This window comes from Choloepus didactylus, chromosome 4 (genome assembly GCF_015220235.1).
Source record: "Choloepus didactylus isolate mChoDid1 chromosome 4, mChoDid1.pri, whole genome shotgun sequence".
Classification (NCBI taxonomy): domain Eukaryota; kingdom Metazoa; phylum Chordata; class Mammalia; order Pilosa; family Megalonychidae; genus Choloepus; species Choloepus didactylus.
The window spans coordinates 123,521,791-123,549,758 of record NC_051310.1 but is presented as its reverse complement, the minus strand read 5'-3'; the positions used below and the strand labels follow the sequence as shown (position 1 = coordinate 123,549,758).

At 39.3% G+C, this 27,968-nt stretch overlaps 1 protein-coding gene across 1 annotated transcript in view; it reads right to left on the bottom strand.

Annotated features, from left to right (window-relative positions):
* The window catches only part of MNS1 (meiosis specific nuclear structural 1), a 110,725-nt gene that overhangs the window by 56,784 nt on the left and 25,973 nt on the right, over positions 1 to 27,968 (bottom strand). The window contains exon 3 of the mRNA XM_037833872.1: positions 2,077 to 2,204. Coding sequence (XP_037689800.1) covers positions 2,077 to 2,204 — 128 coding nt within the window. The remainder of the gene's footprint in view (positions 1 to 2,076; positions 2,205 to 27,968) is intronic.

Below are 27,968 nucleotides of genomic sequence, written 5' to 3'. Positions count from 1 at the left end.
GTACGCTTTGAAGGATTGTATGTTATGTGAATATATCTCAATAAAATTGCATTTAAAAAAAGGGATATAACTAAGGTTTTGACTTTATTAAAGTTAGAAATACAATTACAACCTCCATGTGTAAAAGTCAAAATAGCTGTGTCCAGATGTGAAATTAAGGAAGACTTAGAAATTGTCTTAAGATGTTTCTGTTACTTTAAACAAGTGATAGATGTAACAAAAGCCTCATGATCATTTCAATAGATACAGAAAAAGCATTTGACAAAATTCAACACTCTTTCATAATATAAACACTCAACAATCAAGGAATAGGAAGGAACTTCCTCAACCTGATACAGAGCCTCTATGAGAAACTTACATCTAAACATCATACTAAATGATGAAAGAATGAATGCTTTCCTCTTGGGATTGGGAACAAGCCAAGGATGCCCAATCTCACCCCTTCTAGTCAACACTGCAGGGTAGGTGCTATCCAAAGCAATGAGGCAAGAAAAAGAAATAAAAAGCATCCAGATTGGAAAGGATGAAGCAAAATGATCTCTTTTCCCAGATGAAATGATCTTACATAGAGAAAATTCCAAGGAATCTGTTAATAAACTGTTAGAATAGTTTATTATAAATGAGTCAGAAACATTGCAGAATAAAAGATCAATATACAAAATGAATTGGATTTCTGTACATTAGCAGTGAACAATCCAAGAAGGAAATTTAAAAACCATCAACTTAAAATAGCATCAAAAAGAATAAAATACCTAGGAATAAATTTAACCAAAGACGCACAAGACGTGTACACTTAAAACTAAAAAACACTGTTGAAAGAACTTAAAGAAGACATCCCATGTTGTTGGATTGAAAACTTAATATTGTTAAGATGATGACACTCCCCAAATTGATCTACAGGTTTAATGTAATCTCTACCAAAATCCCAGCTGGCATTTTCTCAGAAATGGATAAACCAATCCTAAAATTCATATGGAAATGCAAGGGACCAGAAAGGCCAAAGAGTCTTGAAGAAGAAGGAAAAAAAGTTAATAGTACAAAAACAAAAACGTCCTTTCATGAATTATAAGAAAAGTACCACACTAACATAAGGTGTAAATAATAAGGTGGTACATGAGAACTCTGCATTTTTGCATGATTTTTCTGTAAACTTACAACTTCTCTAATAAAAAATAATTTTAAAAAATTAAAAACTTGGTCAATTCACACTGCCTAATGACAAATCTTATTACAAAGCTACAGTAATCAAAACAGTGTGTACTGGCATAAAGATAGATGTAGAGATCAATGGAATAGAATTGAGAGTCCACACATAAACTCTAACATTTATTGTGAACTGATTTTCAACAAAGGGACTAAGAGAATTCAATGAGGGACAGAATAGTCTTTTCAACAAATGGTGATGGCACAACTAGATATCCATATGCAAAAGAATGAATTTGGACCCCTATCTCACACCATACATAAAAATTAACTCAAAATGGGTCATAGATCTAAACATAATAGCTAAAACTATAAAACTCATAGAAGAAAATACAGGGAGTAAATATTTGTGATCTTGAATTGGGAATGATTTCTTAGATGTGACACCAAAAGCACAAGCGATAAAAGATAAGATTGAACATTTTGAAAATGATATATCTGATAAAGAATTTATGTTCAGAATATATAAAGAACTCTTATAACTCAATAATAAAAAGACAAATAACCCAATTTAAAAATGGGCAGAGGATCTGAATAGCCATTTCTCCAAGAAATTAAACAGATGGCCATTAAACACATGAAAAGATGCTCAATATCATTAGTTATTAGGAAAATGCAAATCACAACCACACAATACCAATTTATACCCACTAGGATAGCTACAATAAAAAAAAAACAAAACACTAACATTTTACTTCTATGGATACAGCTTCTTTCCTCAAATGAATATCTATAAGATTTAAGTATTTCCAGGAGAAATTTTAACTGAGTTCAAATATATAAACAAAAAAATGTGTCACTCTCAGGTGCTAAAACTTATATGAAAGTTTAAAGATGAAAATTAAATAAATAAATTTACAGAAACCAAGATACCTGTTTTCTCTTACTTGTTGCCTCATCTTTTCATCCTTTAGGCTTTCGTGCTTTAGTTTAGCCAATTCTGTAGCCAATTTTTCTTCTTGTTCAAGTTGGAGTTCCCTCAATCTTTTGTTTTCTTCTGCCTGAATTTAAAAAAATAACTTGTTATTTTTCCTCCAGAATCAAAAATTATTTCATTAAGGATAAATTTAATTTATAATAGAAAACCATAAATGTTCCAAGGAGCAATGGTTGACTATTCCATGTGTTTTTTTTTTTTTTTAACTCCCAGAGTGTCTTGCAGATATCTTTTCCAAGTAGTTCAAATAGTATTATTGCAAATTTGTTCATTAAATAACTGTTTAATTGATTCTGCTTATTCTTCAGATTAAAATATAAATTTGATTTTAAAATATATTTTAACTTTATTTCAATATGCTTTTTCAAAATTTTTATTATGGAAAATTTCAAACATCACCAATAATAAAAAAAAAATTAAAATACACCCTTAGGTACACATCACCCATCTTCAACAATTATCAACATTTTGACAATCTTTTCTTCTACCCTCCCACTATAAGTCACTTTTTCCCCTACTCCTTCCTTTTGTTTTTGTTTTTTTGCCAGTTATTTTAAAATAAACCTTAGAGATCAACTTATTTACCATGAAATAATTCAGTATGCGCTCCACCTGATAATTTCTTTTTATATTATTTATCAATCACATTAACACACCTAACAAGATTAACAATAATCCCTTAGTAATGCCTAATATTCATCCATTTTTAAGTTTCTTCATTTGTCTCAAAGATGTTTATTTTCCAGTTGATTTCTTCAAGTCAGGATCTTATTTTCCAGTTGATTTCTTCAAGTCAGGATCTAAACATGGTCCACAAATTACATTTGATTATTATTTCTCTTAAGTCTCATCTATTCTGTAACCAATTAACCTCCCCTTTTTTGCAAGCTGTTGATCTGCTGTAGAAATTACGGCATACATTCCATTGAAGGCCCCCACATTCTGAATTTGACTGATTGCTTCCCTAGATATCATTTAACTGGTTTCCCTTTTTCTATTTCCTGGTAAGTGGCAGAAGTATCTAGAGGCTTAATAAAATTCTGTATTTCAGAAAAAAATACTTAATAGGTTTGCTATACATTTACTAAAGCCTCACATTTTTGAAGCACATAATTTCTGTTTTTTCTACTTTTAGTGATGCTAAGATTCATCTGTTGATTCATATAGAATAAATAATATTAAAATATCATTGTAAGGTATAAAAATTTTCAGATACAAAACTATTTGAAAAGTACTTTTGATTGTTTCCTTATAAACTTTTTTATGCACTTTTGATTATCCTTAAGTGCTTTATAAGACCAGTCTAATTTACAACCAAGTGCAAAAAGGCACATCTTTAGTTGAATTCCTGATGGTCACTTCCTTACTTCTTTTCCCTTATCTCTCTACTTTTAATTGTTGTCTTTTTATATGACACTATATTTACTTTCAGGTTGAAAGGGGAAAAATATAACTTCGCGGTAATGGGATCACGATGTCATCACCTTAACCCAATGATCAACATTAACTTCACTAAGACAACTAGACATTATGTTTTGCTTGGTGTGATGCTACATGACGCACATATCACCTATGAAATATTCTTGGATCTAATTACACCTTTAGTCCTACTTTTATACTATGTGAAACACAAAAGATAGAAAACAACGTAAATGACAACAATAGGAGGAATTAATCAGATACATCCATGGGACATCCTATAGCAATGCCTCTACAAGTTACTGCCAATAATTTTAAAACAACAACAACAAAAAAAAAAACAAGGGTTTTTTGATTAAAAGAGACTTAGAAGAATTTCTACTTCTGAAAAAGATAAAGTAGATATAATTTTCCCTATTCTTCCTACTAAGTGTAACTAAAAACCCAGGCTTTTATATATAAAACAAACATAACAAAACTTCAAAGAGTGGAATGAAGGAGTCTAGGGATCACAGGCCCCAAGGAAAGACACAGTGGTGAGTTCCTTCAGTTTTCTTTTAGCCTCACATATCCAAGACATGGAGTTAAAGAAGTCTGCAACCAAAAAATTCCAATGGGCACAGACACACAGAAAAAAAAGCCCCAACTAAATTCTGCTCTCTCTAGCCAAAGGACCAGGAAAAGGGCAACCTAGTACAATAGGAAACTTTTTAGATAATAGATAATAACCACTTATCACATATTCCAGCAAAACACCACAGAAAAAACCGTAGCCCCATCCTCACCCTCACCAGCAAAAGCCAAGTGGGGAGACTAGACCTCATGAGGCTATAATAAGGCATCCCAATAATCCCAACAGGGTGTTCAAAGAAGACCAAGAAGGAAGCCAGGGATTTCATGTCTGCCATCTGGTAGTGAGACCCCTATATCCCCCCACAGTGTGAGTGGAGAATACATGGAAAGCCTGGACTTCCAACCCCATTCAGCTGTAACAAAGAAACCCTCCCTCTCCCATTAGGGTAAAGTCAGAGGAGAACCTAGTTTCAGCAAAGAAAAGTCTCAGGAAATAAATAGAGAACTATAAAGAAGAAACAAATGGAAATTTTAGAATTGAAAAAAATAATAACCAAAATTAAAAGCTCAATGGATGAACCTAACCTCAGAATTGGGGGATGGGGGGGTGGGGGAGGGACAACAAAAGAATCAGTGAACTGAAAGATGAAACAATAAAAACTGCCCAATCTGGACAAGGAGAAAACAGAATGAGAAAAAAAATAAGCATAGGCAAAGGAAACTGTGGGACTATAACAAACAACCTAACATTCATATCATCAGTTCCTGGAAAGAGAGGAGAAAGAAGATGGGACTAAAAAATACTCAAAGAAATAATGGTTGAAAACTTCTCAAATTTGGGAATGCAGGTTGAAAGCAAGAGGATGGAAAAAGATTTGTTATGCAAAAATTAATCAAAGGAAAGCAGGGGCAAAGATACTTACCCAATACAAAGCGGGACATTTTACAATGATAAAATGGTCAATTCACCAGGAAGAAACAGCAATCCTAAAGGTATACATACCAAACAACAAAGTTGCAAAATAAGTAAAGCAATAACTGATAACTGAAAGGAGAAATAGAAAAATCCACAATTATGGTTAGAGAATTCAATATGCTCTCTCAACAATTCATAGAATTAGGCAGAAAATCATCAAGGATTTAAAAGAACTCAACAACACCTTCAATCCAAATGATCTAATGAACATTTATAGAATACTCTACCCAATGGCATCAGAATACACTTTTTTTTTCAAGTGCTCACAGAACAAATTTAAAAGAACTGAAATCATATCAAGCATGTACTTTAACTGTTCCAGTTTGCTGATGTGGTCATTACACAAAATACCAGAAATGGATTGGCTTTTATAAAGGGGATTTATTGGGCTACAAATTACAGTTCTAAGGGCATAAAATGTGTCCAAACTAAGGCATAAACAAGGATACCTTCACTGAAGAAAAGCTGATGGAGTCTCTCAAGACCCACCCTGAATGGGCAGGGTCCATACCTCCAGGGAAATAAATTTAATCAAAGGTCTCACCCACAGTTGGGTGAATCATATCTGCATGGAAACACTCAATCAAAAGGTTCTACCCAAACAAGATTGGATTAAAAGATCATGGCTCTTCTGGGGTCCATAACATTTCAAACAGGCACATTCCAGCTCCTGGACCCCAGAAAGACATGCTATTTCCAAATGCAAAAGTACATTCCTTCCATCTCAATATAGATAAGTACAAAATCTTATCAAAATCAGTTACAGGCATGGTTTGTCCTAAGGCAATATTCTCCTCTGGCTGTGGCCCTGTGAAACTCAGAACAAGTCATCTGCTGCCAATATACAAAGAAGGGATAGTCGTTGATAAATATTCCCATTGCCACAGGGAGAAACTGAAAGGAAAACAGAGTTTATGGGACCAAAACAGTTCCTAAAACCCACAGGGCATACTTCACTAGATTTCAAAGTCTGAGTCTCATTTATAGAATGTCATTTTATCCTTGGGGCTTGAGAGAGCGGCTTTTGTGGGGGACATAATAGATTCAAACCAGCACATTGATCAGGGCTTGAGAGAGCGGAAGTCCCACCCTTTCCAAAGGCTTATGCAGTGGTCTTTTTTTCTCCAAATGCTGGGGTGATTGCTCCAAGATATCCACACACTGGAGAGACCACCTTCTTCTCAGCCCCATCCTCCTCAAGCATCAGGGTGCCACCTGGAGTCTGCATCTCTGGGGCAAAGGCTCTCCCCTCTCCAAACACTGGGGTGGTGTCCAGGCTCTTCCCAATCTCCAGGGAATGTGCTCCAAATTCTCTGAGGCCTGGGGTGGCAGCACTCTTTCTGAGCATCCAGGCAGAAGGTCCACCCTCTGCCTCCAGGGCAAACTCACCCTTTCCACATGCATAGGTAGGTCAGTTCTCCTGGCCTGAGATTTCTTGGCTCCAGACCTTAGATTCCTTGGTTCTATCTTTGAAGTCATCTTTCCTTCAATTTGTCCCTTTTCTGTGCCTTTTAGTCCAGACTGGCAGTGGTCCTATTCATACAGATCTCGCAAAAAAATTTGTTAGTTTGGCACGCAGCATACAAGGGCCAAAACCATCAGACAATAGGACTTTCCACAAATCCTTTCTTGATAACTCCATCTCCAATCCTGGCTTGTACTGAAATGGCGGGCTGGTTCCAAGTTTTGTTAAATCCTCACGTGGCATATTATCCTCTGGGGTCTCACTTTCTGGAAGCCCAGAATTTTCCAGACCATCAATTTCTGGTTTCTTTGTACCTAAGAGTTCAGTTCTCAGCTTCTCTCTTTCCTCTCGCATTTTACTATAAGCTGCAGGGAGAAGCCAGGCTGCATTTTCCACATTTAGTTTGGAGATCTCTTCATCTAAGTATCCCAGCTTGTCGCTTTCAAATTTTGCCTTCCATCCAACACCAGGACTCAATTTTGCCAAATTCTCTGCCACTTTAAAACAAGGATCACCGCTCTTCCAGTTTGCAATGACACATTCAACATTTCTATCTAAAGGCCTCATCAGAAATATCTTTAGAGTCCGCATTTCTACCAAACAGTTTCTTCAAAGCAATCAAGGCCCTTTCTATCAGGCTCCTCAGAATTCTTCCAGCATCTTCCCCTTATCTATTTAAAAAGCCATTACAACATGTTTGGTATTTGCAAACTCAGCAGAACCCCACTTCTCTGGTACCAAAACCTGTTCCAGTATGTTATGCAAAATACCAGAAATGGAAGGTAGTCTTGAAAGGGAAATTCATAACATTAAACACAAACATGTAGGAAAGGAAAGTCTCAAATGAATAATCTAAACTCCTACCTCAGGAACCTGTAAAAAGAGGAGCAAAATAAATCCCAAACAAGGGGATGGAAGGCAATAATAAAGTTGAGGGCAGAAATCACTAAACTGAAACAGAAAAAAGCTGGTTCTTTAAAAAACTCAAAAAATCAATAAACTTCTAAAAAGACTGACAAAAAAAGGAAAGAAGAAAGAAGAAATAAATTGCCAATATCCAGAATGAAACATGAGATATCACTTAGAACCTGCAGACATCAAAAGGAAACATCAATACCATGAACAATTTTACATGCATAAATTTGACAATTTAGACAAAATGGACCACTTCCTTGAGAAACACAAGCTAAAAAAACTCACTATGAAATAAATAAATAGCCATATAAGTATTAAAGAAACTGAATGAATTCATAATTGTAAAACTCCCAAAACTAAATCTCCACACCCAGAAAGTTTCACTGGAGAGTTCTATCAAATGCCTAAAGAAGACTTAACATTCATACTACACAAACTCTTCCAGAAAATTAAAGAGGAAGTAACAATTTCCCATTCATTTCCTGAAGCTAGTATTATCCTGATACCAGTATTAAAAAAAAAAAAGAGAGAGAGAGAGAGAACTAACAGTATCCCACATGAACGTGGCCATAACAATCCCTAATAAAACATTAGCAAATAGGCCTCGGTGTGCGTGTTGGCTCCCTCAGCTGTGGGCCGGCTCAGCAATGCACTCTCCTCGGAGCCACTCACTGCACGGCAGAGCCTGGTGCCACTGCCGCTGCTGCTCCAACGCCGCCTGGGGATCGGCTGTATGACTAGGCCACAATCTTCAATGAGGAACATATTTCTCAGTTCTGTGGTGTTCTTGGTCACACATTTATGGAGTTTCTGAAGGGCAGTGGAGATTACTGCCAGGCACAGCACAACTTCTATGCAGACAAGTGAACTATAGAAACTCATTACTGCTCCAAGGAACCCCCCTAAGAGTGGTTAAACTGGACACAGAAGTGTTGAATTTCAATCCGCAGAGAATTTTACAAGAGTTCTGACCTGGATTGGGTAAACCTCAGTGCACTTCTTTATATTGCCTCAGTATTACTGGATTGAAGAATCACTGCTTCTTGTCAGGAGGTTCATTTTATTTCCCATTACTCCCAAATTCATATTCAAAGCACTGAGAATTTCAAGTCGAGTATGTTGAAGTAAACTTCAGTTTCTTTACATTTCTGTATTCAATTTTTAAAATTCTTTCATAACCTTCTTGAGTGTTTTTTAACTAATTAACATTCTCAAATGAACTGCCCAGCTCCTGTGGAAGACACACAGAAGAATGAGATTTCTTATTACACACAATCCAACCAATGCAACCTTAAGCAAATTTATAGAGGAACTTAAGAAGTATGGAGTTACCACAATAGTAAGAGTATTTGAAGCAACTTATGACACTGTTCTTGTGGAGAAAGAAGCATCCATATTCTTGATTGGCCTTTTGATGACGGTGCACCACCATCCAACCAGACCATTGATGCTTGGTTAAGTCTTCTAAAAATTAAGTTTGCTGAAGAAGCTGGTTGCTGCATTGCTCTCTTGGGAGAGCTCCAGTGCTTGTTGCCCAAGTATTGACTGAAGGTGGCAGTACAGGCCAGTGAGAAGAGAGCAGTGGAGTGAACATGGCGTGCCAAGAAACAGGTGCAGTTAGAGCTAGTCTAGCAGAAAGCAGGCCAAAACATGACTTTAACATACTCATGTTAAAAGTATGAGGAGAGGCGGGGCAAGATGGCAGACTGGTGAGCTGTAAGTTTTAGTTACTCCTCCAGGAAAGTAGGTAAAAAGCCAGGAACTGCGTGGACTGGACACCACAGAGCAATCTGTCTTTGGGCATACTTCATACAACACTCATGAAAACGTGGAACTGCTGAGATCAGCGAAATCTGTAAGTTTTTGCGGCCAGGGGACCCGCACCCCTCCCTGCCAGGCTCAGTCCCGTGGGAGGAGGGGCTGTCAGCTCCGGGAAGGAGAAGGGAGAACTGCAGTGGTAGCCCTTCTCGGAAACTCATTCTACTGATCCAGACTCCAACCATAGATAGACGGAGACCAGACACCAGAGAATCTGAGAGCTGCCAGCCCAGCAGAGAGGAGACAGGCACAGAAAAAAAAAAATAACACGCAAAACTCCAAAATAAAAGCAGAGGATTTTTGGAGTTCTGGTGAACACAGAAAGGGGAAGGGCGGAGCTCAGGCCTTGAGGCGCATATGCAAATCCCGAAGAAAAGCTGATCTCTCTGCCCTGTGTACCTTTCCTTAATGGCCCTGGTTGCTTTGTCTATTAGCATTTCAATAACCCATGAGATCTCTGAGGAGGGCAGTTTTTTTTTTTTTTTAATCCTTTTTTCCTTTTCTAAAACAATTACTCTAAGAAGCCCAATACAGAAAGCTTCAAAGAATTGCAATTTGGGCACGTCAAGTCAAGAGCAGAACTAAGAGAGCTCTGAGACAAAAGGCAATAATCCAGTGGCTGAGAAAATTCACTAAACAACACAACTTCCCAAGAAAAGGGGGGTGTCCGCTCACAGCCACCATCCTGGTGGACAGGAAACACTCCTGCCCATCGCCAGCCCCATAGCCCAGAGCTGCCCCAGACAACCCAGTGTGACGGAAGTGCTTCAAATAACAGGCACACACCACAAAACTGGGCGTGGACATTAGCCTTCCCTGCAACCTCAGCTGATTGTCCCAGAGCTGGGAAGGTGGAGAAGTGTGAATTAACAAAGCCCCATTCAGCCATTATTTGAGCAGACTGGGAGCCTCCGTACACAGCCCAGCAGCCCAGAACTGCCCTCGGGGGACAGCACTCACCTGTGACATAGCACAGTCATCCCTCAACAGAGGACCCGGGGTGCACAGCCTGGAAGAGGGGCCCACTTGCAAGTCTCAGGAGCCATACGCCAATACCAAGGACTTGTGGGTCAGTGGCAGAGACAAACTGTGGCAGGACTGAACTGAAGGATTAGACTATTGCAGCAGCTTTAAAACTCTAGGATCATCAGGGAGATTTGATTGTTAGGGCCACCCCCCTCCCCGACTGCCCAGAAACACGCCCCACATACAGGGCAGGCAACACCAACTACACACGCAAGCTTGGTACACCAATTGGGCCCCACAAGACTCACTCCCCCACTCACCAAAAAGGCTAAGCAGGGGAGAACTGGCTTGTGGAGAACAGGTGGCTCGTGGACGCCACCTGCTGGTTAGTTAGAGAAAGTGTACTCCACGAAGCTGTAGATCTGATAAATTAGAGATAAGGACTTCAATAGGTCTACAAACCCTAAAAGAACCCTATCAAGTTCAGCAAATGCCACGAGGCCAAAAACAACAGAAAATTATAAAGCATATGAAAAAACCAGACGATATGGATAACCCAAGCCCAAGCACCCAAATCAAAAGACCAGAAGAGACACAGCACCTAGAGCAGCTACTCAAAGAACTAAAGATGAACAATGAGACCATAGTACGGGATATGAAGGAAATCAAGAAGACTCTAGAAGAGCATAAAGAAGACATTGCAAGACTAAATAAAAAAAATGGATGATCTTATGGAAATTAAAGAAACTGTTGACCAAATTAAAAACATTCTGGACACTCATAGTACAAGACTAGAGGAAGTTGAACAACGAATCAGTGACCCGGAAGATGACAGAATGGAAAATGAAAGCATAAAAGAAAGAACGGGGAAAAAAATTGAAAAAATCGAAATGGACCACAGGGATATGATAGATAATATGAAACGTCCAAATATAAGACTCATTGGTGTCCCAGAAGGGGAAGAAAAGGGTAAAGGTCTAGGAAGAGTATTCAAAGAAATTGTTGGGGAAAACTTCCCAAATCTTCTAAACAACATAAATACACAAATCATAAATGCTCAGCGAACTCCAAATAGAATAAATCCAAATAAACCCACTCCGAGACATATACTGATCACACTGTCAAACACAGAAGAGAAGGAGCAAGTTCTGAAAGCAGCAAGAGAAAAGCAATTCACCACATACAAAGGAAACAGCATAAGACTAAGTAGTGACTACTCAGCAGCCACCATGGGGGCAAGAAGGCAGTGGCACGATATATTTAAAATTCTGAGTGAGAAAAATTTCCAGCCAAGAATACTTTATCCAGCAAAGCTCTCCTTCAAATTTGAGGGAGAGCTTAAATTTTTCACAGACAAACAAATGCTGAGAGAATTTGCTAACAAGAGACCTGCCCTACTGGAGATACTAAAGGGAACCCTACAGACAGAGAAACAAAGACAGGACAGAGAGACCTGGAGAAAGGTTCAGTACTAAAGAGATTCGGTATGGGTACAATAAAGGATATTAATAGAGAGAGGGAAAAATATGGCAAACATAAACCAAAGGATAAGATGGCCGATTCAAGAAATGCCTTCACGGTTTTAACGTTGAATGTAAATGGATTAAACTCCCCAATTAAAAGATATAGATTCGCAGAATGGATCAAAAAAAATGAACCATCAATATGTTGCATACAAGAGACTCATCTTAGACACAGGGACACAAAGAAACTGAAAGTGAAAGGATGGAAAAAAATATTTCATGCAAGCCACAGCCAAAAGAAAGCAGGTGTAGCAATATTAATCTCAGATAAAATAGACTTCAAATGCAGGGATGTTTTGAGAGACAAAGAAGGCCACTACATACTAATAAAAGGGGCAATTCAGCAAGAAGAAATAACAATCGTAAATGTCTATGCACCCAATCAAGGTGCCACAAAATACATGAGAGAAACACTGGCAAAACTAAAGGAAGCAATTGATGTTTCCACAATAATTGTGGGAGACTTCAACACATCACTCTCTCCTATAGATAGATCAACCAGACAGAAGACCAATAAGGAAATTGAAAACCTAAACAATCTGATAAATGAATTAGATTTAACAGACATCTACAGGACATTACATCCCAAATCACCAGGATACACATACTTTTCTAGTGCTCATGGAACTTTCTCCAGAATAGATCATATGCTGGGACATAAAACAAGCCTCAATAAATTTAAAAAGATTGAAATTATTCAGAGCACATTCTCTGACCACAATGGAATACAATTAGAAGTCAATAACCATCAGAGACTTAGAAAATTCACAAATACCTGGAGGTTAAACAACACACTCCTAAACAATCAGTGGGTTAAAGAAGAAATAGCAAGAGAAATTGCTAAATATATAGAGACGAATGAAAATGACAACACAACATACCAAAACCTATGGGATGCAGCAAAAGCAGTGCTAAGGGGGAAATTTATAGCACTAAACGCATATATTAAAAAGGAAGAAAGAGCCAAAATCAAAGAACTAATGGATCAACTGAAGAAGCTAGAAAATGAACAGCAAACCAATCCTAAACCAAGTACAAGAAAAGAAATAACAAGGATTAAAGCAGAAATAAATGACATAGAGAACAAAAAAACAATAGAAAGGATAAATATCACCAAAAGTTGGTTCTTTGAGAAGATCAACAAGATTGACAAGCCCCTAGCTAGACTGACAAAATCAAAAAGAGAGAAGACCCATATCAACAAAATAATGAATGAAAAAGGTGACATAACTGCAGATCCTGAAGAAATTAAAAAAATTATAAGAGGATATTATGAACAACTGTATGGCAACAAACTGGATAATGTAGAGGAAATGGACAATTTCCTGGAAACTTATGAACAACCTAGACTGACCAGAGAAGAAATAGAAGACCTCAACCAACCCATCACAAGGAAAGAGATCCAATCAGTCATCAAAAATCTTCCCACAAATAAATGCCAGGGCCAGATGGCTTCACAGGGGAATTCTACCAAACTTTCCAGAAAGAACTGACACCAATCTTACTCAAACTCTTTCAAAACATTGAAGAAAATGGAACACTACCTAACTCATTTTATGAAGCTAACATCAATCTAATACCAAAACCAGGCAAAGATGCTACAAAAAAGGAAAACTACCGGCCAATCTCCCTAATGAATATAGATGCAAAAATCCTCAACAAAATACTTGCAATTCGAATCCAAAGACACATTAAAAAAATCATACACCATGACCAAGTGGGGTTCATTCCAGGCATGCAAGGATGGTTCAACATAAGAAAAACAATCAATGTATTACAACACATGAACAAGTCAAAAGGGAAAAATCAATTGATCATCTCAATAGATGCTGAAAAAGCATTTGACAAAATCCAACATCCCTTTTTGATAAAAACACTTCAAAAGGTAGGAATTGAAGGAAACTTCCTCAACATGATAAAGAGCATATATGAAAAACCCACAGCCAGCATAGTACTCAATGGTGAGAGACTGAAAGCCTTCCCTCTAAGATCAGGAACAAGACAAGGATGCCCGCTGTCACCACTGTTATTCAGCATTGTGCTGGAAGTGCTAGCCAGGGCAATCCGGCAAGACAAAGAAATAAAAGGCATCCAAATTGGAAAAGAAGAAGTAAAACTATCATTGTTTGCAGATGATATGATCTTATATCTAGAAAACCCTGAGAAATCGACGATACACCTACTAGAGCTAATAAACAAATTTAGCAAAGTAGCGGGATACAAGATTAATGCACATAAGTCAGTAATGTTTCTATATGCTAGAAATGAACAAACTGAAGAGACACTCAAGAAAAAGATACCATTTTCAATAGCAACTAAGAAAATCAAGTACCTAGGAATAAACTTAACCAAAGATGTAAAAGACCTATACAAAGAAAACTACATAACTCTACTAAAAGAAATAGAAGGGGACCTTAAAAGATGGAAAAATATTCCATGTTCATGGATAGGAAGGCTAAATGTCATTAAGATGTCAATTCTACCCAAACTCATCTACAGATTCAATGCAATCCCAATCAAAATTCCAACAACCTACTTTGCAGACTTGGAAAAGCTACTTATCAAATTTATTTGGAAAGGGAAGATGCCTCGAATTGCTAAAGACACTCTAAAAAAGAAAAACGAAGTGGGAGGACTTACACTCCCTGACTTTGAAGCTTATTATAAAGCCAAAGTTGCCAAAACAGCATGGTACTGGCACAAAGATAGACATATAGATCAATGGAATCGAATTGAGAATTCAGAGATAGACCCTCAGATCTATGGCCGACTGATCTTTGATAAGGCCCCCAAAGTCAGTGAACTGAGCCATAATGGTCTTTTCAACAAATGGGGCTGGGAGAGTTGGATATCCATATCCAAAAGAATGAAAGAGGACCCCTACCTCACCCCCTACACAAAAATTAACTCAAAATGGACCAAAGATCTCAATATAAAAGAAAGTACCATAAAACTCCTAGAAGAAAATGTAGGAAAACATCTTCAAGACCTTGTATTAGGCGGCCACTTCCTAGACTTTACACCCAAAGCACAAGCAACAAAAGAGAAAATAGATAAATGGGAACTCCTCAAGCTTAGAAGTTTCTGCACCTCAAAGGAATTTCTCAAAAAGGTAAAGAGGCAGCCAACTCAATGGGAAAAAAGTTTTGGAAACCATGTATCTGACAAAAGACTGATATCTTGCATATACAAAGAAATCCTACAACTCAATGACAGTAGTACAGACAGCCCAATTATAAAATGGGCAAAAGATATGAAAAGACAGTTCTCTGAAGAGGAAATACAAATGGCCAAGAAACACATGAAAAAATGTTCAGCTTCACTAGCTATTAGAGAGATGCAAATTAAGACCACAATGAGATACCATCTAACACCGGTTAGAATGGCTGCCATTAAACAAACAGGAAACTACAAATGCTGGAGGGGATGTGGAGAAATTGGAACTCTTATTCATTGTTGGTGGGACTGTATAATGGTTCAGCCACTCTGGAAGTCAGTCTGGCAGTTCCTTAGAAAACTAGATATAGAGCTACCATTCGATCCAGCGATTGCACTTCTCGGTATATACCCGGAAGATCGGAAAGCAGTGACACGAACAGATATCTGCACGCCAATGTTCATAGCAGCATTATTCACAATTGCCAAGAGATGGAAACAACCCAAATGTCCTTCAACAGATGAGTGGATAAATAAAATGTGGTATATACACACGATGGAATACTACGCGGCAGTAAGAAGGAACGATCTCGTGAAACATATGACAACATGGATGAACCTTGAAGACATAATGCTGAGCGAAATAAGCCAGGCACAAAAAGAGAAATATTATATGCTACCACTAATGTGAACTTTGAAAAATGTAAAACAAATGGTTTATAATGTAGAATGTAGGGGAACTAGCAGTAGAGAGCAATTAAGGAAGGGGGAACAATAATCCAAGAAGAACAGATAAGCTATTTAACGTTCTGGGGATGCCCAGAAATGACTATGGTCTGTTAATTTCTGATGGATATAGTAGGAACAAGTTCACAGAAATGTTGCTATATTAGGTAACTTTCTTGGGGTAAAGTAGGAACATGTTGGAAGTTAAGCAGTTATCTTAGGTTAGTTGTCTTTTTCTTACCCCCTTGTTATGGTCTCTTTGAAATGTTCTTTTATTTTATGTTTGTTTTCTTTTTAACTTTTTTTTTTCATACAGTTGATTTAAAAAAGAAGGGAAAGTTAAAAAAAAAAAAAAAAGAAAAGAAAAACAAGGAAAAAAAAAAAGATGTAGTGCCCCCTTGAGGAGCCTGTGGAGAATGCAGGGGTATTCGCCTACCCCACCTCCATGGTTGCTAACATGACCACAGACATAGGGGACTGGTGGTTTGATGGGTTGAGCCCTCTACCATAAGTTTTACCCTTGGGAAGACAGTTGCTGCAAAGGAGAGGCTAGGCCTCCCTATATTTGTGCCTAAGAGTCTCCTCCTGAATGCCTCTTTGTTGCTCAGATGTGGCCCTCTCTCTCTGGCTAAGCCAACTTGAAAGGTGAAATCACTGCCCTCCCCCCTACGTGGGATCAGACACCCAGGGGAGTGAATCTCCCTGGCAACGTGGAATATGACTCCCGGGGAGGAATGTAGACCCGGCATCGTGGGACGGAGAACATCTTCTTGACCAAAAGGGGGATGTGAAAGGAAATGAAATAAGCTTCAGTGGCAGAGAGATTCCAAAACGAGCCAAGAGATCACTCTGGTGGGCACTCTTACGCACACTTTAGACAACCCTTTTTAGGTTCTAAAGAATTGGGGTAGCTGGTGGTGGATACCTGAAACTATCAAACTACAACCCAGAACCCATGAATCTCGAAGACAGTTGTATAAAAATGTAGCTTATGAGGGGTGACAATGGGATTGGGAAAGCCATAAGGACCAAACTCCACTTTGTCTAGTTTATGGATGGATGTGTAGAAAAGTAGGGGAAGGAAACAAACAGACAAAGGTACCCAGTGTTCTTTTTTACTTCAATTGCTCTTTTTCACTCTAATTATTATTCTTGTTATTTTTGTGTGTGTGCTAATGAAGGTGTCAGGGATTGATTTAGGTGATGAATGTACAACTATGTAATGGTACTGTAAACAATCGAAAGTACAATTTGTTTTGTATGACTGCGTGGTATGTGAATATATCTCAATAAAATGATGATTAAAAAAAAAAAATCTGCAGGCTGTCCCTCCACCAACTCGAAGCCCTCTGTCTTGGAGCTTTCCCCAGCTACAGCAGGGAGCGCAGCAGTAGACCTCACTGCCAATGCTGAGGTATGTCTTCTCCCCAATAATCCTGTTAAGGTCCCCACTGGCTATTATGACCCCCTTACCTAAAGGGACGGTGGGTCTTTTGCTTGGACACAGTTCTCTCAATCTTAAGGGTGTTCGTGTACACACTGGAGTCATTGACTCTAACTATACTGGGGAAATTCAGGTGGTCATGTCTTCTTCTATTCCATGGACTGCCCATAAAGGTGAAAAAATTGCTCAACTCTTATTATTACCTTATGTACCTGTTGGTTCCTCCTCTAAAAATTGGGAAAATGGAAGTTTTGGTAGCACAGGAAAGGCAGGAATTTTTCTCACAGAGGCTCTGCAGGAGCCGCGCCCTATGTGTACTCTTACAACTCATGGGCGTAGCTTTACTGGGCTTATAGATACGGGTGCAGATGTCTCTATTATTAGTCAACAACATTGGCCCCGACATTGGCCTTTGCAAGAGGCACGAATTACTGTTGTGGGCCTAGGCTCCCCTCAGGGACTTATGCAAAGTGTTCGTATTTTGCCCTGCCTTGGCCCTGAGGGACAGAAGGCCACTTTACAAATTTATGTGGCTGCTCTGCCTCTTAATCTTTGGGGCAGAGACCTACTTGAACAATGGGGTGCTACTGTACATATCCCTCCTCCTAGTGGAGTGTACAGTATTCAAAGCCACAAAATGATGGCAAATACAGGATATGCCCCTAGCTGTGGGCTTGGCGTACGTTTGCAAGGTACCCCTTCACCCACCCAAGTCTCACCAAAATGTGACCAATTTGGTTTAGAATATAAACCTTTTTAGTGGCGGCCGCTGTTCATTCGCCTCCCCAACCTGTCCCATTAGTATGGACTACAACAAAACCGGTATGGGTAGAGCAGTGGCCGCTTACAAAAGAAAAATTAGAGGCTTTACATGAATTGGTTCAAGAACAACTGCCCTTGCAACATATCGAAGAGTCTTTTAGTCCTTGGAATTCTCCTGTGTTCCCAATAAAGAAAAAATCTGGAAAATGGAAAATGTTAACCGACCTAAGAGGTGTTAATGCTGTCATTCAGCCCATGGGACCTTTACAACCTGGGCTCCCCAATCCTAGCATGATTCCTGAAAACTGGGCTTTAGTGGTCATTGATATTAAAGACTGTTTCTTTTCTATCCCTTTAGCTGATCAAGACAAGGAAAAATTTGCTTTTACTATTTTGTCCCTTAACAATAAAACCCCTTCTAAATGATATCAGTGGAAGGTCTTACCACAAGGTATGCTAAATAGTCCTACAATATGTCAATAATATGTCAACCGTGCTTTACAGCCTGTCTATTTAAATTTTCCTAAAGCTTATATAATCCATTATATGGATGATATGTTGTGCTCTGCACCTCAGGAGACTGAAGTAGAAGCTTTGTTCTATGCTGTTCAAAAAGCTTTACAGAATGTAGGATTGCATATCGCTACTGACAAAGTGCAACGTACTTTACCTGTACAGTATTTGGGTTCTAGTATCAATAGACTTACAATTCAATCCCAAAAAGTACAACTCCGCAGAGATGCTGTTACCACCTTAAATGATTTACAAAAACTACTAGGGGATATTAATTGGCTTCGCCCCAAAGTAGGTATAGCTAACTATGAACTTTCCAACCTATTTTCTCTCCTTTGTGGAGATTCTAAATTAAACAGCCCTAGATCTTTAACTTTAGCTGCAGAGAAGGAATTACAATTAGTGGAAGCTAAAGTTCAACAAGCTCAAATATCCCGTGTTGATCCTACACAACCTTTATCTCTACTTATCTTTTCCACTCCCAAATCCCCCACAGGCTTGCTTTTGCAAAATGATAAGCTTGTAAAATGGATCTTCTTGCCCAATTCTTCTGTAAAATCCATTTCCCCTTGTCTTCATCTCTTAGCTACTTTAGTTGCTCAAGCCAGAAAAAAGGCAAAACAACTCAATGGTTTTGACCTTCGTTTAATTGTGCTCCCTATAACTGCTAAAGATCTCTCAGTTATTTTGCAACAACATCTAGCCTGGCAAATTGCTCTAGCTGACTATGTTGGCCAGGTGGATAATCATTATCCAAAAAAAAAAAATGATCTTTTCCAGTTCATTCAACGTACACAATGGGTACTTTACTAACATGGGGACGAGGTTATGCTTGTGTTTCCCCAGGTGACGGACGAAAACCACTTTGGATACCAGACCGACAACTGAAGCCGTACCATGAATCCAGCAAAGAAAATAAAATTCCTATGGGACGTGGAGCCACCAGTGATGCAGTTCCAGGGTCTGACACTGAAGACAACAGTGATCAGGCCAACACCCCGAACTAGGGAAGACCGACATCCAACTTGGGGGCATAAAGAAATTATGTCAGGATGCTGAAAAACAACTCCAACGAGACAAGCTGCCTATGACAGGTTCTAACCTGATGGCAGCAATCTTGGCTCTTATTGCTATTGCTGTGAGTATATCTCTGGCATGTGCTCATTCTGGAAATTATACCTGTTGGGCTTGTATTCCTAACCCCCCATTGCTGCAACAAGGTAACAGTTCGTTCAGTTTTCCCTCCTCCTTATTTTGGCTGCCTGGGTCCAAACCATTGTCGGGCATGGAGGCCACAGGGCATAGGCTGTCAAGGAGACAAAACTAACCCTCTTGGGGGGTGTTGCCCCTCCCTTACATCACCCTGTATGGCCCCAGAGGATGGCTGGTTAGCCAGAGACGGGTAAGATTCCTCAGGGAAGGAACAACCTAAGACAGGCACAGGCACAGAGGGGCCATCAGGAGAAAACTTGGGGGCCAACAGAGGTGGGGCACAGAACCTCACCCCCCCCCAGCTTTGTGAGGGTCTGAACCCTTACCCCCTTTTAGGGGAGGTCTCCTGCCCCCGTGGCTACTTTGTTTCCCACGCCCGGCTCAAATCAGAGCCCAAGTGGCAGACAGAGATCTGGCCAGCAGCTAAAATAAAAAGGGGGATATGTGGGGAACTGAGTCTTCCATGTTGCCTGAGGCATATCTGGGGTGGTGGCTTAGAACGCTGAGCTGCAGGCCTGCATAGAATGCCATGCAGGCCCGCCCTGTAAAGATGTGTGTCTTATGACTACCATTGTCTTAAACCTAGATTGTATTCACCTGATGTAAACCTAGATTGGATACACCTGATGTAAATATAGGTATCTGGTGGGCTCCCCCCCACCTGAGCACCTTTAGCAAATACACCTGATCTTCTGAAATAAATAGCTGGAGCAAGGCTGCATTGTCGTCCACAGGGGAGAATGCGGGGGTGTTGGGCTTCCCCACTTCGATGGTTGCTGATGTGCTGACAGACATTGGGGACTGGTCGTTTGATGGGCTGAGCCCTCAATCATAGGGCTTGCCCTTGAGAAGACCATTGCTGTAAAGGAGAGGATAAGCCTGCTTATAATTGTGCCTGTCTCCTCCTGAATTCCTCTTTGTTGCTCTGATGTGGCCCTCTCTCTCTAGCTAAGCCAACAAGGCAGATGAAATCACTGCCCTCCCGCCTACATGGGATCTGACACCCAGGGGTGTAAATACCCCTGGCAATGTGGAATATGACTCCAGGGAGGAATGTAGACCTGGCATCGTGGGATGGAGAACATCTTCTTGACCAAAAGGGCGATGTGAAATGAAATGAAATGAAATAAGTTTCAGTGGTTGCAAGATTCCAAATGGAGTCGAGAGGTCACTCTGGTGGGCACTCTTATGCACAATAAAGATAACCCTTTTTAGGTTCTAATGAATTGAAATAGCTAGCAGTAAATACCTGAAACTATCAAACTACAACCCAGACCCCTGAATCTTGATGACTGTATAAAAACGTAGCTTATGAGGGTGACAAAGTGATTGGGAAACCCATGTGGATCACACTCCCCTTTGCCCTGTGTATGGATGGATGAGTAGAAAAACAGGGGCAAAAAAAAAGCACCCAGTGTTTTTTACTTTAATTGTTCTTTTTCAATTTAATTTTTATTCTTACTACTTTTGTGTGTGTGGTAATGAAAATGTTAAAAAATTGATTTGGGTGATGAACGCACAACTATATGGTGATACTTTGAACAACTGATTGTACGCTTTGTATGACTGCATTGTATGTGAATATATAGCAATAAAATTGAATTATTAAAAAAAAAAAAAAGGCAGGGAGGGGGAGCAACCTCTGTGGCAACATGCTGTTTTGTCTCTCAGATCCTTAACCAGTTGAGAAGCACAAGCTTGAGCTGTTGCTTAAGAGGACCTGATTTCAACAATAAACATAAGGTATAATTATTTTCACTTTTCTTCTAAAAGATTAACGAGGACACAGACAATTCACAATGTTTTATGTTCTAGATGATCGTCACTAAAACAAAAGTTTAAAAAAGAAAAACTAAAATGGGTTTATCATTTGTAACAGTTGACCTTTGCTGAAATCATGCAGTATTGAGTTTTAAGTATCCTTTAAATCTCTTCCCATGCCAGAATCTTATCAATATATAAGAAATTTACAGAGATTAGGTACCAAAACACCCAGCACAATACTTGTATTATATTTTTAGTATCATAAAGAACTTAAAATTCCAGGAACTATGAACACTCTAGACCTTATGTGGTTTATTCCTTCAGTCATCTCAAACAATGAAAGTAATACCTATCTAGTTATTTGCCTGTTCACTTGTTTTACATCTCCCACATTTGTACCAGTATACATCAGGTTTGCTCAGCCACTGAATTTTGTTGGATTTTAATGTCTTATCCATAAATCTCATTTTGTGATGTTAGAGAAGATCTCCATTTTGAAAATCTACACTGTACAGAAGCACATGTCTTAAATGTCTCCAGAAAAAAGGTCTTACAGTTAATTTAATGTTTGCAATTTAGGGTGCAACTTAACCAAGAGGGCCTAACAAAAGAATGGGAGGGGGGCTATTAAACATTTTAGTAAAATGTTGCTTTTGTCTTACAGAGAACATATAGAATATTCTTTTAAATTTAGTAAATATTTTTTTAAAGGTAGAGATGCTTTGTTAGGGTAGCTACAATAATTCTTAACCAAAATTTATGAAATTCTTGTAATTTTTTTCCACATCTATTAGAAGTTTTTTTACCATTTAAATTTGCTCAAAGTTCTTTTTCCTTCTCTTCCCACCTCTCTTGCAAGAAAAAAAAGCCTTCTGCTAATGATTCAGCAGACATCGAAAATTTTAAATGCCTTTTGAGCTGTGTAACTTAATATGTGGATACTTAATAATTTGTTTTCTTATGTAATTGGTAAAATGGTGATGTGTATTAACGTTAGTTTGACCATATATTTATACTGTCTGGGAATGTTTGGTTATAGTTCTGTGGGAGAAATAATTTGTCAATGTTCACCAATTTGTAAAAACCTAGTGCAAGCACTTAAACATCTAAATAAATACTAAAATGTAAAAAAAAAATTAGCAAATAGAATTCACCATATATAAAAATCATACAACAGAACAAAGTGGGATTTATTCCAGAGATGCATGGATGGTTCAATACTCAAAAATAAGAGGCAGGGCAAGATGGTGGAATGGTGAGGTGTACGTTTTAGATACTCCTCCAGGGAAGTAGGTAGAAAGCCAGGAACTGCATGGACTAGACACCGCAGAGCAATTTGACTTTGGGCATACTTCATACAACACTCATGAACACGCAGAACTGCTGAGATCAGCGAAATCTCTAAGTTTTTGCAGCCAGGGGACCCACATCCCTCCCTGCCAGGCTCAGGCTCATGGGAGGAGGGGCCGTCAGTGCTGGGAATGAGGAGGGAGAACTGCAGTGGCAGCTCTTATTGGAAACTCATTCTACTAATCCAAACACCAGTCATAGATAGACTGAGACCAGACACCGGAGAATACGGGAGCAGCCAGCCTGGCAGAGAGGAGACAGGGATAGGAAAAACAGCAAGAAAAACCCAAAAATAAAAGCGGAGACACAGCACCTAGAGCAGCTACCCAAGAACTAAAGATGAACAATGAGACCATAGTACGGGATACAAAGGATATCAAGAAGACCCTAGAAGAGCATAAAGAAGACACTGCAAGACTAAATAAAAAAATGGATGATCTTATGGAAATTAAAGAAACTGTTGACCAAATTAAAAAGATTCTGGACACTCATAGTACAAGACTAGAGGAAGTTGAACAACGAATCAGTGACCTGGAAGATGACAGAATGGAAAATGAAAGCATAAAAGAAAGAATGGGGAAAAAAATTGAAAAAATCGAAATGGACCTCAGGGATATGATAGATAATATGAAACGTCCAAATATAAGACTCATTGGTGTTCCAGAAGGGGAAGAAAAGAGTAAAGGTCTAGGAAGAGTATTCAAAGAAATTGTTGGGGAAAACTTCCCAAATCTTCTAAACACCATAAATACACAAATCATAAATGCCCAGCAAACTCCAAATAGAATAAATCCAAATAAACCCACTCCAAGACATATTCTGATCACACTGTCAAATACAGAAGATAAGGAGCAAGTTCTGAAAGCAGCAAGAGAAAAGCAATTCACCACATACAAAGGAAACAGCATAAGAGTAAGTAGTGAGTACTTAGCGGCCACCATGGAGGCGAGAAGGCAGTGGCATGACATATTTAAAATTCTGAGAGAGAAAAATTTCCAACCAAGAATACTTTATACAGCAAAGCTCTCCTTCAATTTTTTTGAAATAAATTCAAAGTTATAGGAACAGTTGCAAAAACAATACTAACCCCATACATAGAACTCCATCATACCCTGACCTCCCTCCCCCAATATCCAAATCCACCAACTTTAACATGCTGTCACGTCTCTATTTCTTTCCCTCCCTCCCTCCATATCTACCACCCATCATCTATTGCTCTGTCTTCTGAACATATGAGAGCTAGTTGCACACATCCTTGAACAAACACTGTAATTCACATATACAATTCCCATGAACAAGAACACTCTTATATGCAATCCCATTAAGCATAGCTAAGAAGTACAACAGACTCAACAATGATACAAAATTTACATTCTATATTTCCTTTCCCTTATGTCTCAACTGTGTCCCTTTGAGCCGCCTGTCCTCCATCCTCAGATCCCATCCAGGGTCATCCTTGGCATTCAATTGTCATCTATTTAGACTGTCTTTTTTTTTTTTTTCAATTGTGGAAACATATATACAGCCTAAATCTTCCCATTCCACCCCCTCCCTAGCATTCCATTAGTGGGATTAATCACCTTCAGAATGCTGTAATGCTCGTTCCCACCATTCATTACTAGAAATTTCCCTTCACCTCAAACAGCAACCCTACACTCATTTCTTAACTCCCCATTGCCCCTTCCCCCATTTCTCTCAACCCAAACTCTACTTTTCATCTCTATGGTATTATTCTCTGATAATTTCTTTGTGTTTACTGTGGGGCTTAAAATTAATCTCTTAAATCCATAACAATCTTGTTTTTCTTTGATACCACCTTCACTTCAATAGAACATATAAACTATGTTCCTAGACTCCTCCATTCCCCCACCTTTATATAGTTGTCTAAAATTACATATTTTACATTGAGTTCAAAACCACTGCTTTGTCATTAGAGTTTGTGTATTTTATATCATGTAGGAAATAAATAGTGGAGTTACAATTCAAAAATTATTGATTTCTATTTGTATTCCATTGTGGTTGGAGAACGTGCTTTGAGTATATTCAATTTTTTTTTAATTTCTTGAGGCTTGTTTTATATCCCAGCTTATGGTCCCTTCTGGAGAAAGATCCATGATCATTAGAGAAAAATGAATGTCCTAGTGATTTACGATGTAAGGTTCTATATATGTTTGTTAAAATTATCTATATCTCTTTCTCCTTTCCTTGTTTCTCTGTTGGTAGGGCTCCCTTTAGTATCTGAAGTAGGGCAGGTCTTTTATTGGCAAACTCTCTCAGCATTTGTTTGTCTGTGAAAAATTTAAGCTCTCCCTCAAATCTGAAGGAGAGTTTTGCTGGATAAAGTATTCTTGGTTGGAAATTTTTCTCTCTCAGAACTTTAAATATGTCATGCCACTGCCTTCTCACCTCCATGGTGGCTGCTGAGTAGTCACAACTTAGTCTTATGTTGCTTCCTTTGTATATGGTGAACTGCTTTTCTCTTGCTGCTTTCAGAACTTGCTTCTTCTCTTCAGTATTTGAGAGTCTGATCAGAATATGTCTCCGAGTGGGTTTATTTGGATTTATTCTATTTGGAGTTCGCTGGGCATTTATGCTTTGTGTATTTATATTGTGTAGAAGGTTTGGGAAGTTTTCCCCAACAATTTCTCTGAATACTCTTTCTAGACCTTTACCCTTCTCTTCCCCTTTTGGGACACCAGTGAGTCTTAAGTTTGGACGTTTTATTTTATCTATCATATCCCTGAGATCCATTTTGATTTTTTCGATTTTTTTCTCCATTCTTTCTTTTGTTCTTTCATTTTCTGTTCTGTGGACTTCTAGGACACTGAGATGTTGTTCAGCTTCCTCTAATCTTGCATTGTGAGTATCCAGAGTCTTTTTAATTCGGCCAACAGTTTCTTTTATTTCCATAAGATCTTCTATTTTTTTATTTACTCTTGCTATGTCTTCTTTATGCTCTTCTAGGTCTTCTTTATGTTGCTTATATCCTGGGCCATGGTCTTCTTGATGTCCTTTAAATCCTTTGCCGTGTTTTCGTTCCTCAATTGTAATTCTTTGATTAATTGTGCCAAGTACTGTGTCTCTTCTGATATTTTGATTTGGGTGTTTGGAATTGGATTCTCCATATCATCTGTTTTTATCAAATGCATTAAGATTTTCTGTTGTTTTTGGCCTCTTGGCATTTGCTTTGCTTGATAGGGTTCTTTCAAGTTGTTAAAAAAAGATACCAATCTAAGTTTTCAGAAACACAGTTTGGTGGCGTACACTTTCTCCAACTAACCAGCAGATGGCATCTGTGAGTCACCTATACCCCTCAAGTCAGTTCTCAACCTTGTCCCCGTGGTGTGTGGGGAAATGATTCATGTGGGGTTCAGTTGGAGAACTCAGTTTGGGTGTGTTGCTGGAGCTGTCCGCCCTAAATGTGGGGCTTGTGTCCAGGTGGCCAGGGAGGAAGGGCAGCTTTAATATTCAAATCCCCCAGGTTCCCGGAGATTCAAGGCCGCTGCAAGAGTCTAAGCCTTCATTTCAGTTCAGCCCCAGACCCTCTCTCTCGCTGTCCCACAAACCACTGGACTTGGCGTAGCGTCCCTGGGTTCTCCGAGTGGGCCCCTCCCCCAGCCGCAATCCTCCAGGACCTCTGCCGAGGGAATGCCATGCTACATCACCAGCGCACACCGCCCCTCAAGGGAAGCCCCGGGCCGCCGGGCTGTGCAGGGCATTCTCAGCCTGATGCAAAGATGGCCAAACGATGCGTCTCAACCCCCCTCTCCTTGCACAGTTCCTCCTTCCCAGCTCTGGGACAACTGGTGGGGCTCTGGGCTGTGGGCACAGCCCCGGGCAGGAGTTTATCCAGCTCTCCGGGGAGCCAGCTGCTAGCAGCGAGGTTTCTTTCAGCTTCCAGCTCTCCCCTCCGTTCCCCCAGCCCTGAGGGTATCTGCAGTGGGCTATCCTCCAGGCCAGACACCAAGAGGCTGGCCCAGCCCTCTCTTGCTGTGTTTTACTGCGTGGTCCCCACTGTCACAACTGCAGTCGCTCCTGGGTTTTTCCCTTTTATTTTTTTTTTTTAAAAGAACCAGTCAGTCTCCAAACGCCAACCCCTGGCTTCCCCACACCGCCGCGCAGCTGCAGGTCTTCCAGCCAGCTTACTCACTCGTTTCAGAATGCAGACTCCTGGTTTCACCAAGCATACGGCCCCTGTGGTGCTAGCAGATCTTGTCCAGCTGGCACATCGCTGTAACCGGTATTCTGGGCCACTTTCTGGTTTTTATCTAGTGTTTTTCACGGAGGTGTTTTTTTGCCCTGTCTCACCTAGCCGCCATCTTCCCAATCCCCTCTCCTTCAAATTTGAGGGAGAGCTTAAATTTTTCACAGACAAACAAATGCTGAGAGAATTTGCTAACAAGAGACCTGCCCTACTGGAGATACTAAAGGGAGCCCTGCAGACAGAGAAACAAAGAAAGGAGAGAGAGACATGGGAAAAGGTTCAATACTAAAGAGATTCAGTATGGGTACATTATAGGATATTAATAGAAAGAGGGAAAAAATATATATGACAAACATAAACCAAAGGATAAGATGGCTGATTCAAGAAATGCCTTCACGGTTATAACGTTGAATGTAAATGGAATAAACTCCCCAATTCAAAGATACAGATTCGCAGAACGGATAAAAAAATGAACCATCAGTATGTTGCATACAAGAGACTCATCTTAGACACAGGGACACAAAGAAATTGTTGGGGAAAGTGAAAGGATGGAAAAAAATGTTTCATGCAAGCTACAGCCAAAAGAAAGCAGCAGTAGCAATATTAATCTGAGATAAAACAGACTTTAAATGCAAGGATGTTATGAGAGACAAAGAAGGCCACTACATACTAATAAAAGGGGCAATTCAACAAGAAGAAATAACAATCATAAATGTTTATGCACCCAATCAAGGTGCCACAAAATACATGAGAGAAACACTGGCAAAACTAAAGGAAGCAATTGATGTTCCCACAATAATTGTGGGAGACTTCGACTCATCACTCTCTCCTATAGATAGATCAGCCAGACAGAAGACCAATAAGGAAATCGAAAACCTAAACAATCTGATAAATGAATTGGATTTAACAGACATATATAGAACATTACATCTCAAATCACCAGGATACACATTCTTCTCTAGTGCTCATGGAACTTTCTCCAGAATAGATCATAGGCTGGGACATAAAACAAGCCTTAATAAATTTAAAAAAATTGAAATCA